This window comes from Camelina sativa, chromosome 12, assembly GCF_000633955.1.
Source record: "Camelina sativa cultivar DH55 chromosome 12, Cs, whole genome shotgun sequence".
Lineage (NCBI taxonomy): Eukaryota > Viridiplantae > Streptophyta > Magnoliopsida > Brassicales > Brassicaceae > Camelina > Camelina sativa.
Window position 1 is genome coordinate 13018675 of NC_025696.1, and position 15380 is coordinate 13034054.

General features: G+C 31.8%; 2 protein-coding genes across 2 annotated transcripts; one reads left to right on the forward strand and one right to left on the reverse strand.

The window, feature by feature from the left end:
* LOC104731524 (pentatricopeptide repeat-containing protein At4g20090) lies at positions 6826-9660 on the forward strand. Its single transcript, XM_010450930.2, has 3 exons — positions 6826-7697; positions 7767-9241; positions 9441-9660. Exons 1-2 carry the CDS (start codon positions 7068-7070, stop codon positions 9123-9125), a joined length of 1989 nt encoding a protein of 662 aa, XP_010449232.1. The 5' UTR covers positions 6826-7067; the 3' UTR covers positions 9126-9241; positions 9441-9660.
* LOC104733464 (FT-interacting protein 1-like) lies at positions 9983-12853 on the reverse strand. Its single transcript, XM_010453043.1, has 2 exons — positions 11948-12853; positions 9983-11431 (listed from the first exon to the last, which is right to left on the reverse strand). Exons 1-2 carry the CDS (start codon positions 12851-12853, stop codon positions 9983-9985), a joined length of 2355 nt encoding a protein of 784 aa, XP_010451345.1.

Here is a 15380-nt window from a genome sequence, read left to right on the forward strand (position 1 = left end):
AAAATAATATTAATAACAAAATATGATTATAATAAGTGGATGCTAGAAAGAGATCACTTTCCATATGTATAAAACTCTGAAAAATTGGGTCAATGTTTAAGAATAAAATGTGAAAGTAACAGTTCTGAAATAATGTGAAAAAAATAAAATTATATATATCTTATTTGCCTTTAACAAATGATATTATCTCTTCTTCTTGCGATCTTGACCGAGAATTTCATAAATGAAGAAGTTGAGTTCTGAAGAGAATGTTCGAAAGATGAATAAAGCATGCTCTGGATCATGAATTAATCGATATTGATCCTCCCCACATCATGAATTAATTGATATTGATCCTCCCCATGCCCTGAGTCTTGGGGAGTCGATATTGATCCTCCCAATATCATGAATTAATCGTTGGTTACAGAATCCATTTGAAATCAATGATTAATTCATAATATGGAGAGGGTCAATATCGATGACCCAAGACTCAAGGGAGTCCATATTGATGACCCAATCAGGAGAGTCAATATCGATGATCCATGATCCATGGCATGCTTCATTCTTCTTTCGAACATTCTTTTCTCTCATGGATAACAACGTTGGATACATGAATGCACTTAGAAGCGGCTGTGGATATGGGTAATACATATTTGGATATAATGGGTCTTATACATACCCAGGCGGAGAATGCATTCTTTACTCGACCCAATTGTTTTCTACGTCAGAACACAAGATTTTTTCTAATCTTAAAAATGGTTTTCACAAATACATTAATTAATCATATAGATTTATTCTAACTATCTTAAATATTCTACCAGTTAATTGTTGAGATAAAACAATATGTAATACATGACTGAGACTTGCAACTATACATAAAACGCGAAATTCAAATCATTCTTTGAATTATACTAGGATCTACCCCGTGGTACACCACGTGACAAATACCTTTTTTATTTTTGTATATATCTTTTATGATTTTGTATTATAAAATAATTGATTTCTTTGATTTTTAATATAGATGTTGCGGTGTTATAGATATTGATTTATTTACATAAAAAGTTGTGACTGTAATTGAATTTATATGTTTTAGATTTGAAAGAACTATAAGTACTATATGTGTATTTTTAGTATAATAAAACTCAGATTTGCTAAAATAATGTATTGAGTTAAATACATTTATATCTGTAAATATATTTATATTTCTAAGACTTAATACAACTCATTATCCAAATAATGTGAGTTAAATTTAATGTTAATATTGCTGGTATTAACAAAATAATAAAATAATGATGATTTAACTAATGCTTTATGATATTTTATATTTATTCTAATAATCTGTTACATCATATAACCCCGTTTTATGATAGTTTAAACTACTATATATATTTTGGTACTGAGGAAACTGACTTTAAAAAATATATATATACTATTTAGTAAAAGTTAGAATAAAAGAAATTGAAGATACAAAATTTATACAAAATTGATTCATAATTCCGTTAGTTGCATGAAAATAACAAAGATCTATTCAATAAACATACCCCCACAAATTACACAACAATCTCTGTCTTTCATCACTATACCAAAAATATAAACTATTTATCTATCATACAATGAAAAGAACTCTAGATTATAAAATATTAAAATATACTAAACTCACAGTTTGTTATAAAAAAAAAATCCCCTTTTAATAAAAGGGAAGTACACAACTTAAGTTTTGTAGACTTTATAAAAAAATATAAATGGTTACAAATGCATACTAATAGGTTATATATAAGATATACATTAATCATGTACTCTTCATAAATAATAAATAATAAATCCATAAATCGTGGAGTATATAGATAATAAATAATAAATCCATAAATCGTGGAGCAAATATATCATGAAGATCACAACATAGTTATTTCAAATGATCTTCTTTTTAATAAAAGAAAAGTACATAACATAGTTTATATTATTTATATTATAATATAAAATAAAGAGAAGTACACAATATAGTTTATATTATAGTGATTAAATTATATTATTTAATTTAAAATTATAATCGCGGAGTTATTTCAAATGATCTCCTTTTTAATAAAAAGAAGTACACAACATAGTTTTTGTAGACTTTATATTTTTAATTAATTATAAATGATTACAAATAGGTTATAGATAGGTTATAGATTAATTCATATATTAATGATTACACCTAAATATTGGGTGCAACCTTAATTGGAGATATTCCAAATTGATAATTGATATATTAATGGTAATAAATAAAATCATGGATCTTTCAAACTGTATTTTTAGAAGATTTTAGTCATATATCAAGTTGTTTCCAAAGATCTTTAAACACAATATTAGAAATTTACTTTCCACAGATTTTATTGATAAACCATAATGTTCAATAAAAATTAGGACCATGCTAGAGCACAAATTGAATTTTGTTTTTGTATTATAATTTTAAGACTTACAAACTCAAGCACGAGTTAAATTTTTATATACTCTAGCACGGAAGCTGCTAGACACACTCTAGCACGGATTAATAATTTTATATACTCTAACACGGGTTAAAATTAACAATATAAAACTTACATAATACATTTACATTTCATGAATAATATTTACAATAAAAATTATTTGCATGAGTTGCACCCAAATAATATTATATACAATTACATATATAATATTTTAAAAATAATAAAATGTATTTCAACCCGTGCTGTAGCACGGATCCAAATCTAGTAGTCTATTAAACTCACTTTTAATCTCTTAATACTAAAGTTTGTTGGTTTGTTGTTCAAGTCTAGCATTTGCATCTCTCATTATTAACGATTTGGTCAAGCACATCTACAAAAAAAGAAACAAAATTATTTAGTTTATAGTATAACAAAAAAATAATAATCTATATATTACCATTGGTGATTGATATAATACGTATAAGTAATTACCAAATGTGTTTGCAATTATTCTATTATATGTTGCCTAACATGTTACTGTATTTAATTAGTTCCTATATTATAGGAATGTTGGTCAATATAGATAATTAGTGCTAGATCTCTATTTAATTAAATACCAAGATCCGATTTCCGTAATCGAGTTATAATTTTTTAACAAACCGACCCGTTGGAAAAAATGTCACACAAAATATGAAGATCCGATTTGACAAAATCGGTTTAAAACTTAAAAAAAAACCCGACCCGTAACAAAAAAAAGATGACACAAATTTGTACTTCAAAATGTTAAGATAGATATAGTAACCAACTATCGTACTCAATAAACAAAATACATATGTATTCAAAACAGAGAAGAGAGGCGTACCTGATAGGGAAGAGAGGAGGAGAGGCCAACGAAAAGAAAATTGGTAAAAGGATTCAAGTAATATAGTACTTGAATATATATATTACAAGATTTTTTTTAATAGTAAGTTCTCAATCTAATTCTACCCAAGTCAAAAATTCTCATATATTTTTCCATATACTTGGATTTCAACGTTTACAAACCAAATTCGATAGAAAATCACATAAATCTTGTTTGAAACCAATTTTAAAACGGTTTTATCTCCAACTTCCCAAATTAATCGCTTCTCAATTACTCGTTCAATCAGCTCTTGGCAAAATCAAAGCTCAATTAATAGATCATGGCATTGTATCAAAGGAAAAAATTAAAGAACAAAGCTTTCAATATAAACTTGTAAATTTTATTTAGATATAATGTTATTTTCTTAATTAGTTGTCCTATTCTGTTTAAAAAAAAAATAATTTTTTGACATAACTTATGTTATTTTTTATAATTTGTTATTCATTATTTATTGATTAATATACATGCTCAATGAATTAATTTTTTTGTTTATACATGTCAAACAAATTTAATTGAGAAAACACGTATAATATAATTGGCGTGCAATGAAAAATAGATTGGTTTTGTTAATTTTCCTTTTTGATTTATGTGACAACCCGTCTCCCGGACCCCACTAGCCTCACTGCTAGTTGCCCCCATAGGCTGGCCCTGCAGGGCATCGATCCTAACCCATCACTGTGGATTAACTCACATAATCCACCAGTAGATTATTGGTGCATCAGGCGTTCCTCGAACCCTGGTCCCTCACCCTTTAACAACCTTCCCACAGAAAAATATGTTTTAAGATATAAACATGTAAAGTTTATATAGATATAATGTTATTTTCTTAATTAGTTGTCATATTACATTTAAAAATAATATTTTTTGACATGTGTCAACATCTCATCTATATACTTGACATGTGTCACGATCTTGTTAGTGGCTAACTTTGAAGATCCAATTTTAGAAAAAACATGTTTAATATAATAGCGTGCAATGAAAAATTGATTGGCTTTGTTAATTTTCTTTTTTGATTTAGAAAAGTATATTTCTAGATATAAACATGTAAATTTTTTTTTTTTCAACCAAACTATATTAAAATTAAAAGAGAACTCTATGATTGGTTGCCCAAATAGGAGGATACGAGTTTACAAAGGTAGAAACTGAAGGTAGAAACATGTAAATTTTATGTCGATAGAATATTGTTTTCTTATAATTAGTTGTCCTATTACGTTTTAAAATACTATTTTTTACACGTGTTTAAAAAATAATACTTTTGACACATGTCAACATTTCATCAATATAAACACGTGTTACAATCTTGTTAATGACTAACTTTGAAAACTCACCTTTATATAATAAGATCACCGGTGGTGGTTTTTTTTTTGAAGAGAAAGTAGCCAGTTGCAAAATCTTGAGATTTAAAATATAAAAAAGGACTAAAAATGAAGTAATTAGTGCAAATAAATGAGAAGATCTACTTAGAGTTAGTCTAACCAAAAAATTAAATTATTGTATATTTGGTTTGATTCTTGACAATTAATTTGTGGATTGACTTAATCTATATATAAAAAATTAACTTTTCTCCTTTCTTCACATCATCATCCACCTAAACAATTCTATACTATTTTTTTACATTAAAAATTATTACTTTAAATATTCATTCATTAATTATAATTAATAATAGAAAAAAAAAATAAAAAAATTAAGTAAAATTAACTAAAAAAAGAAAATAATAAAAACAATAATATAATTTTTTAGTAAATAATAAAAATAACAACTACATAAAAATGAATTAAGTAACATAAATGAAATTTTAAAATAATTAAAATAATACTATGAATTTGTTTTAGTAATAATGTTATTATTCTAATTTTAAATAAAAAAATGATCACATTCCAAATTTAGAATGGGTTAATTAGTTTTAGAATGGAAGGAAGATTTTAATGCATGGTGGAGTAAAAAAATATGTAAATGTATTTATAATATTCTAAACACAAAAATAAAATTGAAGTGTAACATTAGTTTCTAAGAAACATATACTACAAAGATTTATTATTAAATTTCACTTCAAGAAAGATAAAATATTAATTAGTTAACTCAACTTAAAAGTTTTGATCTAAAATGAAAACAATTGTAAGGGTTACACTTTTTCTGGAAAAACTATGAAAAAGACCTTGAAATAATAATCTATCTAAAAAATAAAATCAATGATCACAAAATATAGAAAAAATGATATGTAAGCCATTACAAAAAGTGATATGTGGTTTGTGTAGCATATCTCAGAATACATATTATCAACTAGAGCTACAATTCTATAACATGATAAAAAGGTAAAATAAAACAAGCTTGAGATTTCATCAGTTTTATCAAATGCTTTTAACCTAAAAAATTGGTAGAAACATCATATTTAAAGTACACTATGTTTTTTGAGAAGACGAAGTTGAGGTTGCATCATAAAATTGACATATGACGTTTTAGAAAAATACGTAACTTGGATCAGTGAAAGAATATTCATTGTTAGGTTCAACTGTTTCACCGTCTAAGTATTCTTGACTTGGTCAGAAATTCTATTATGGCAAATGATGCACTTGAACAACCCTGTTGTAGCGACATATACTAAAAATGTTCATGAAACTTTGTATATTTGCATTTAACGTGGGATATCAATATGTTTAAATGATCTCTATAATTAGGATAATGATCGACATTCGACGTTAAAACTTTTAAAAATATGTTTTCATGGGATATGAATATGGAATGAACTCTTGTAGTGATGAGATTGTCGACTCTTTCAGTGAGGTTTTTAAGTCATTTTTGTTACTATATGATATATTGTTGATTTGCCAAGAAAATATTATTACGACATTATACAATATATGTTATATATAGATTTATCTTTTAAATTTCAAATGGTTATATTTATGTTCAATGAATTTTATTAATAAAAACATTAAACTAAATCAGCACAAACAGGTATAACAAAGAAGTATTATATTCAACAATATATTGTATATCATTTACTAAAGTAAGTTTAGTGTTTATATTAAGTTTTTTTTTTTTTTTGTTAAAGTGTTTATATTAATTTATACTCAAAAGTTTGAACCAGCATAAATTCTCATCACTTTATATAAAGGGTGATCCTATCAAAATATAAAAAGTTACAAAATCATATGTCAACTAAACTTTCTACATGACTAAATTTAGTTAACTATTTAATATGTGTAACTATATTTTGTTTACTTATTAAACAGTACTACGTAATTGGTTACTCTGATTCTTTCGTTGAAATGAAAATGCCAAAAATAAATCTCTTTCGTTGGTAAAAAAAATACGTGAAAATTGTGATTTATACAAATTTAATTTACGAGAAAGCTATATTTAATTACACATGATTTGAAAAGAAAAATAACTTTCTATGCCAAAAGAAACAAAAAACACTTTTTCGTTGTTAAAATGTAGTTTATACAAATGAAGTTACGAAAATAAATAAACTCATTTTTAATTGCATACATAATTTTTCTAGTGCGAAGAACAACAAAAGCATCCCTTCTTCAAAAAGAGTGAAGTAAGGCAAAATCAAATCAACAAAACTCTCAATTGTTCGAAACTCTCGTATTCCATCCATCACCATCCTCTCTTTCAAATCAGCAACAGCGAGAGTTGCAATATCTCTCCCTCTGTCTCTCTCTTTCGCGATAACAATCAAACATTGAAAAAAAATCCCAAAAATAAGGGTTTAAGCAAAAACCCTCAAGAGTTTGATGCCCAAATGCCCATTCCCAATCCGTATCAGTTTCTTCAGCTACTTCCTCAACCAAAGTCGAATCCTTTCGAGTTACCCAGTTAAGGTTACGATCTCTATTACTCATCTCCCCTTCTCTTCTTCTGTTTCAGTTTCTCCTAACCCATCAATGGAAGCCAAGAATCCATCGGAAGCTCCAATCTCGGAACAGATGTTTAAATCGGCTCCCAAAATGGGTTCTTACAAGTTGGGTGATTCAACTTTATCTTCAATGATTGAGAGTTACGCCAATTCGGGTGATTTTGCTTCGGTGGAGATGCTTTTGAGTCGAGTTAGATTAGAGAACAGAGTCATTAGTGAGCATAGTTTCATTGTTGTCTTTAGAGCTTATGGGAAAGCACATTTGCCTGAGAAAGCTGTAGACTTGTTTCATAGAATGGTCGATGAGTTTCACTGCAAACGTAGTGTCAAGTCCTTTAACTCTGTGCTGAATGTGATTATAAACGAGGGTCTTTATCACCGTGGATTGGAGTTTTATGATTACGTTGTGAATTCCAACATGAACATGAACATTTCTCCTAATGGTTTGAGTTTTAATCTGGTCATTAAGGCTCTTTGCAAGTTACGGTTTGTGGACAGAGCAATTGAGGTCTTCAGGGGAATGCCTGAGAAAAAGTGTTTGCCTGATGGGTNGCGGTTTGTGGACAGAGCGATTGAGGTCTTCAGGGGAATGCCTGAGAAAAAGTGTTTGCCTGATGGGTATACGTATTGTACATTGATGGATGGGTTGTGTAAGGAGGAAAGGATTGATGAAGCGGTTTTACTGTTGGATGAGATGCAGAGCGAGGGATGTTCACCGAGTCCGGTTACATATAATGTGTTGATTGATGGGTTGTGCAAGAAAGGGGATTTGACACGGGTGACAAAGCTTGTTGATAATATGTTTCTTAAGGGTTGTGTTCCTAATGAGGTGACTTATAATACGCTTATTCATGGTCTATGTCTCAAGGGTAAATTGGATAAAGCTGTTAGTCTCTTAGAACGGATGGTGTCGAGCAAATGTATTCCAAATGATGTTACATATGGAACACTCATTAATGGTTTGGTTAAGCGAAGACGAGCAAGTGATGCGGTGAGGTTGTTGATCTCTATGGAAGAAAGAGGGTATTGTTTGAATCAGCATATTTATTCGGTTCTTATAAGTGGGTTGTTTAAAGAAGGCAAAGCTGAGGAGGCTATGACCTTGTGGCAGAAAATGGCGGAGAAAGGTTGCCGGCCCAATGTTGTTGTGTATAGTGCTCTTGTAGATGGTTTATGCCGCGAAGGGAAACCAAATGAAGCTAAAGAGATACTTAATGGAATGATAAGTAGTGGATGCTTGCCCAATGCTTATACGTATAGCTCTTTGATGAAAGGATATTTCAAAGTTGGTCTTAGTGAAGAAGCGATTCAAGTGTGGAGAGAGATGGATGAAACCGGATGTTCTCGAAATGAGTTTTGTTATAGTGTTCTTATCGACGGTCTTTGTGGGGTTGGGAGAGTTGATGATGCTATGATGGTGTGGTCAAAGATGCTCACTATCGGGATCAAACCTGATACAGTAGCTTATAGCTCAATGATAAAAGGCCTTTGTGGTATTGGCTCAATGGATGCGGCGTTAAAACTTTACCATGAGATGTTATGCCAAGAAGAACCCAAGTCACAACCTGATGTTGTTACTTATAATATACTTCTCGATGGATTATGTATGCAGAAAGATGTCTCTAGAGCAGTTGATCTTTTGAACTGTATGTTAGATAGAGGTTGTGATCCCGATGTTATTACGTGTAACACCTTTTTGAATACTTTGAGCGACAAGTCAGATTCTTGTGAAGAAGGGAGGAGTTTTCTAGAAGAACTTGTTGTGAGGCTCTTAAAGCGTCAGAGAGTATTGGGCGCTTGTAAGATTGTGGAAGTAATGCTGGGTAAGTATCTGGCACCGAAGACCTCCACTTGGGCGATGATTGTTCCAGAGATATGTAAACCAAAGAAGATCAGTGCGGCCATTGATAAATGCTGGAGGAACATATGTACTTGAACATTACTTAGCATTTTTGTGCAAATATTGCATTGCTTCCAACTTAAAAGCCTTCCATGCTTGGGACTTTTGGGCATCTGGAGTTATGGCAAAACCGGAAATGCGCTCGAGAACAGGTAGATAGATCTTCTACACTTGTAATTCTTACTATGTAAACATGTTACCTGATTTATGCGTGATTGAGACCACACATTAGCTAAAGTTTATAATGGATATGAAAACCCCTTTTTATTGTCATTGCTTATGTTTCAGACATGTTTGATTTGAGATCTTTGTTCTGTTTCTTTCATCGTTTGATTACTATTTCCTTTGCAGCTTAAACCAAAAGGAAAGATCTTCCAAGTCTTATTGGTCTCTCCATGGTGCAAAACTTCGAGCTCATAGGCAAAGAGAAGTCTGTGAAAATGATCAGCGATGTTCCAGAAGCGAAGCTCAAAGATTCTTGTATGTGATTCACCTACCTACTTCTTACCTTGAAACAATTTATGGTAACAATACATTCCCTTAATAAGAATCTATAGGAAAATTTTGATAATTTTGGCCCAGCTCTACCGTTAATAGGGGAATCCGTAACTAGGTCACTGTCAATGAGACATATGTCACGATTCAGAAAAGAGAAGGACAAATAAATAACTTTATCTCCTGTTCAAATTGGGATAAAAGAAGTCTATTTCTTCCATACGCTCAAATGCTATCAGCTCCCTAGCTAAGCCTAGAAATTCCCATGACGCAGAGCAAAGAAATAATCTTTTAATTGACAATATAGTTCTTGGATCCATTTTAAAGTGATACATAGAATAACCCTTCCATACAGATTCAGACTAAAAACAAATGATAGATCAATCAATTCAATCCTCTCACAAGATGCTATCAGCTCTTGAAGGTAATCTCCTAAAAAAGTTCTGAGGAATAGAAGGTATATTGAAAACCCTAGTCCTAGGATGTCTCATGACGTAGAAAGCAAGAAAAGTGAGCAGTAACTTCATGGAGACGAAACAAATCACTCCACAGCCAACAAGACAGAAGGCTAAGAACAGAGATGTTGCTCTCGGATCTCTCCAACTCAACAAACTTTTCACTCTTTCTCCTTGTGTAGCCAAATCTCCCAACACAATCATCATCCTCCCTGCTATCCCACGCAACCTATCATACCTTTTTTTCAGTACATCTCCAGATTTCGCGCTTGGAAACGCATCAAACTCCTCGTCTAGCTCATCAGGCAAAGCCGAATCAGCTTTAGACAGCTTTATATCCATGTGTGGAGGATGCCTCGGTCTCAAACTGAACCTGTATAACCCGAACACAAAGCAGTATAGTAGCAACGAAACCACGCAGTACTTGGGGAGAAAAACAACGAACAAGAAAACGACATGGATCAAAACCGTCGTCGCCGGGCTTTTCCATTTGCAAACCTCGTCAAACCATTTCCAAGCATCGATCCAGCCATCGAAAAACGCAACAAGACGTTCGAAATTCGCTCTTCCTCTTCTTAGACTCCACATGTTTGATCCCACATCGAGCATATACTCTACAACATCTCTTCCAAGTGCTGGCTCATTGCGCCCTAGCTTGATGCATAGAATGTGAGTAGCTTGGTGTCTAAGGCTGTCTAATTGGTAAATAGACAATGGAAATATGTAATGCATTTGTGGAAGCAACGGCTCTGTGTATTTCTGAAGCATATCGATCATAGATGTTGCGGTGAACCTAACCGCAAGCTGAATCTCCCCCATTTTCTTAACCCCATCTGGTTTCAAAACCATTAAAGGATAAGAATGTGTGTAGATCTTCGAGGTTACAAGAGTCGATAGACGTATCCTGATCTTCCCAATCCTCGAATCCTTGATCAGACGGTTCTCGTTACCAGCACCAAATAAATTCAGATTATCGAAAACACCAATTGTTATCACCGTGTAAGGATCATAGACTTCCCAAGTATACTGCTCGTTCCACTTTGGATCAAAAGTGTCTACAATAGTCCTCGTTCTCACCCATTTTGTTCCATATTTTGCCACACAATACGCATCAGTAGTGCCTCGACCTTCTCGGGACTTCATCGGCATTAGACCTGTAGCGTTTAACACGCCTAGCTCCAACACACCAATAGCTGGAGTCCATAGAAGCTTAGCAGAAGCTCTGTAATCGCTACTATACTGAATGGATTCATCAAGAACATGATAACCTCCGTCTAAAGAAACCCGCAAGTGAATCCTCCCAGCAAATCTCCTCGCTTCTCCATTGTCACCAACGTGTTCCACGTTGTACCACAATGCCGGCACTGGACCAGGAGACACCCTCCTCTCAACCTGAGATAACTNAGTCGATAGACGTATCCTGATCTTCCCAATCCTCGAATCCTTGATCAGACGGTTCTCGTTACCAGCACCAAATAAATTCAGATTATCGAAAACACCAATTGTTATCACCGTGTAAGGATCATAGACTTCCCAAGTATACTGCTCGTTCCACTTTGGATCAAAAGTGTCTACAATAGTCCTCGTTCTCACCCATTTTGTTCCATATTTTGCCACACAATACGCATCAGTAGTGCCTCGACCTTCTCGGGACTTCATCGGCATTAGACCTGTAGCGTTTAACACGCCTAGCTCCAACACACCAATAGCTGGAGTCCATAGAAGCTTAGCAGAAGCTCTGTAATCGCTACTATACTGAATGGATTCATCAAGAACATGATAACCTCCGTCTAAAGAAACCCGCAAGTGAATCCTCCCAGCAAATCTCCTCGCTTCTCCATTGTCACCAACGTGTTCCACGTTGTACCACAATGCCGGCACTGGACCAGGAGACACCCTCCTCTCAACCTGAGATAACTTTATCTCACACTTTCCTAAACACTCTTCTTTCTGCCCTAGCTTATCTTCCACGCTAAGTACCAAACTGTCCTCAAACGGCTCAACCGCTACAAACATCATATCCTCATTCCACACAGGATTCACACTCTTGGTCTGCGAAGTCCGACTCCTCACAACAACGTTTCCAAGAAACCCTTTAATGAGAATCTCTGGATTGGTCCGGTTCTGATGCAACAGGACCAAATCCTGAGCTTCGATTAGGGTAACTCTCAAGTACCAAAGCCTCGGTGAAAGATAAACCTTAGAGCGCGTGTTCACCACGTTTTCTCCCGTAACCGTCGCCGAATCCGAATGCCAAGCCTCCGAGAAAACCTCATCAGCTTGCGTCCCAATCCAAACAGATAACATAATCTCTCCTCCGATCTTGACACCGTTTCGATCTTCCAATCTATACCATTGAGGAGCCAATGGACTATCAGGAGGAACACGTGTAGGAATCTCCGCCACATCGAACTTACATCTCCCGACAATCTCCTCGTCGTTTGAGTTATCTTTGTTTCTTACGACCACTTCTAAGATGTTCCCTTGGAGACGAGCTTTCGTGAAGGCGAAGGTTTCGTGAAACTCAGGGTTAGGGTTTGAGTTTAAGCTCTGCTTTGTTCTCCCTTTGTAGCTTCCGATCTTGACTTCGATGAAGGAGTCGTTGGCCGGTAAGGCTCGAGCACGGACGATTCTAGCGTAGAGGAAATGCATCGCCTCCACGAGATCGAACGATGAGGTCAGCTTCTCGCCGCCGTTACCACCACCATTTCCGATTTTGGGACTTGTCTCTTTCAATGAGAAATCTCCGTTTCTGTTACCGTTACCATTTCTGTTTCCGTTTCCGTTTCCGTTTCCGGTACCGTTCGCCGCCATTTCCTAACGTATGTTCAAGAAAACAAAACACAGAGAGAATCTCAAAATGTTCTGAAGAAAGATTAAAACATGAAGAGACTAATGACTTTTGTTCTTCCTTCTTCACACTTGAATGTTTTTTTAAAATGATTTTAAAATTATGAGACTTGAATGCAATCGTAATATTCCTAAAATTTCTCCACAAGAAATTTCTGTTTTAATTGTACAAAATCAAATTCAAAAACTTTAACTAGTCGATGAGTATCTCATCATAATTACTTTCGCTAATTATCCGGAATCGTTTATTATAAAAAAGGAATACACGATTAATAACATTTACACCATAATTCGGTTCTGGTATCTTTCAAAATCTCATATTTTGAAAATTTAAAAAGATATGCTATGTTATGTTTGTTTAAATCGAAAATCTTTGCTCTATGAGATTTTGCATTTTTCTTTTCAATACGAAACTATTAAATTAATCACGTAAATAAAGATAGTAGAGTTACTCATCAAATCTATATTTTTTTTTTTAACCATTAGACCACAACTGGCCGGCCTATTTTTTTTCTTTATTAAATCTATTTTTTAATACGGTATCATAACAAACCCTAAATCAGTTGACTATTAAAGATTTATGATTTTTTTTTTTTTTTTGAAAAAAGAGATTTATGATTTTTTAGTAGCCAAGAAAACAAAAACACATTTTCTTCTACAACTGGTTGCACTTTTCAAAACAAAGGCATTTGATTTTGACCAGACTTATCATACGGTATCAATGATTCAGATTGTTGGTTACAGTTAGAGGTAAACATTGTATATTTTCAACAACAAAAAAATAGTATATTTTAATTAAATAAAGGTTTGGGACAATTGGTATTTTACATAATCTTAAATTTAATCAATTTAAATATATGTTTTTTTATATAAATACATCTTAAAATTTATTTATTTTTGTTATAAAAAATTATTATGCGGTGTATCACAAGTTAAAATCTAATTTATTTGACATTTATGGTTAATCAAAGTTAATTGCATGAGATATTCATTAGGAGAATTCAGAAATTATAGCGGATTAATTTTGATTTTGTAATAGTTTTTGATTTGAGAGAAATCAGAAACCTATTTCAAAATATTTTGGCCTCGATGATTTACATATTTACCTTCCATAAATGTTAAAAAAAAATGATAAAACACAAAACATTAAAAAAAAAAAGACTTATTTTCATTAATGTGATTTATTTGACATTTATAGGTAATTAAAGTTAATTGCATGTGATATTGGTTAAGATAATCTAGAAATTAAAGCTCTTTATTAATTTTGATTTAGTAACCGTTTTTGATTTGAAAAAAATCAAGAACATATTTCAAAAGAATTTGGTATAGGTGATGTGCACTTATCATGCATGTTAGATTTCATATTTATGGTTAATCAGTGACAAAGTTGATAAGTAGAAGACTAATAGATTTGGTTTTCTATTTGGTTTGCTTGGTCGTCGGTGCGGCGTAACGTGCTGAAGTTAACCAATAATAAAAAGTTGAAATTATACGCCTAAATGTTTTTTTTGAATGATTTTGAAATTATGAGATTTTAATGTAATTTATTTGAAATTTATTGTTAATCAAAGTTAATTGAAGGAGATAATTGTTAAAAAATCCAAAAATTATAGCAGATTAATTTTGATTCTGTAATTGTTTTTGATTGGAGAGAAATCAGGAACATATTTCAAAGTACATTTGATCTTGGTGATTTGCATATTTATCTACCATAAATGTTAAAAAGTATGATAAGAAACCAAATATTGCAATCAAATATAGACTATTTATTTTTATCAATGTGGAAATGATACGCTTTCAAAATGATTTTGAAATTATGAGAGTTTAATATGATTTATTTGACATATATGGTTAATCAAAGTTAGTTGAATGTGATATCGGTTAAGAGAATCCAAAAACTAAAGCTGATTAATTTTGATTTAGTAACCGTTTTTGATTGAAGAGAAATTAAGAACCTATTTCAAAAAAATTTGGTCTATGTGATTTGCATTTTTCATGTGTATTAGCTTTAATATTCAAATATGTTAGTAATATTTGTATTCCATAAATGTTAAAAATATGATAAGACACAAAAAAAAATTGCAGTCAGAGATATTACTGCGTCTGCATCGTGTTGCAATTATGATAAATTATTTATTTGTTGAACCTAAAAAAAAAAGAGAAATTATTTATTTTCATCAAAGTGAAAATGATGCGTTTTCGAAATAATTTTGAAATTATGAGAGTTTAATGTGATTTATTTGAAATTTATGGTTAATCAAAGTTAATTGCATATTTGTTAAAAATATCCAAAATTTTAACTTCATTAATTTTGATTTAGTAACCATTTTTTATTGGAGAAAAATTCAAGAATATATTTCAAGTTATTTCGACTAATTTACACGTTTCATGCATATTAGCTTTAATATTCTATTTTTTTTTGGTCGAATTAATATTCAAATATTTTAATAGTATTTGTCTACCATAAATGATAAGACACAAAACATTGTAA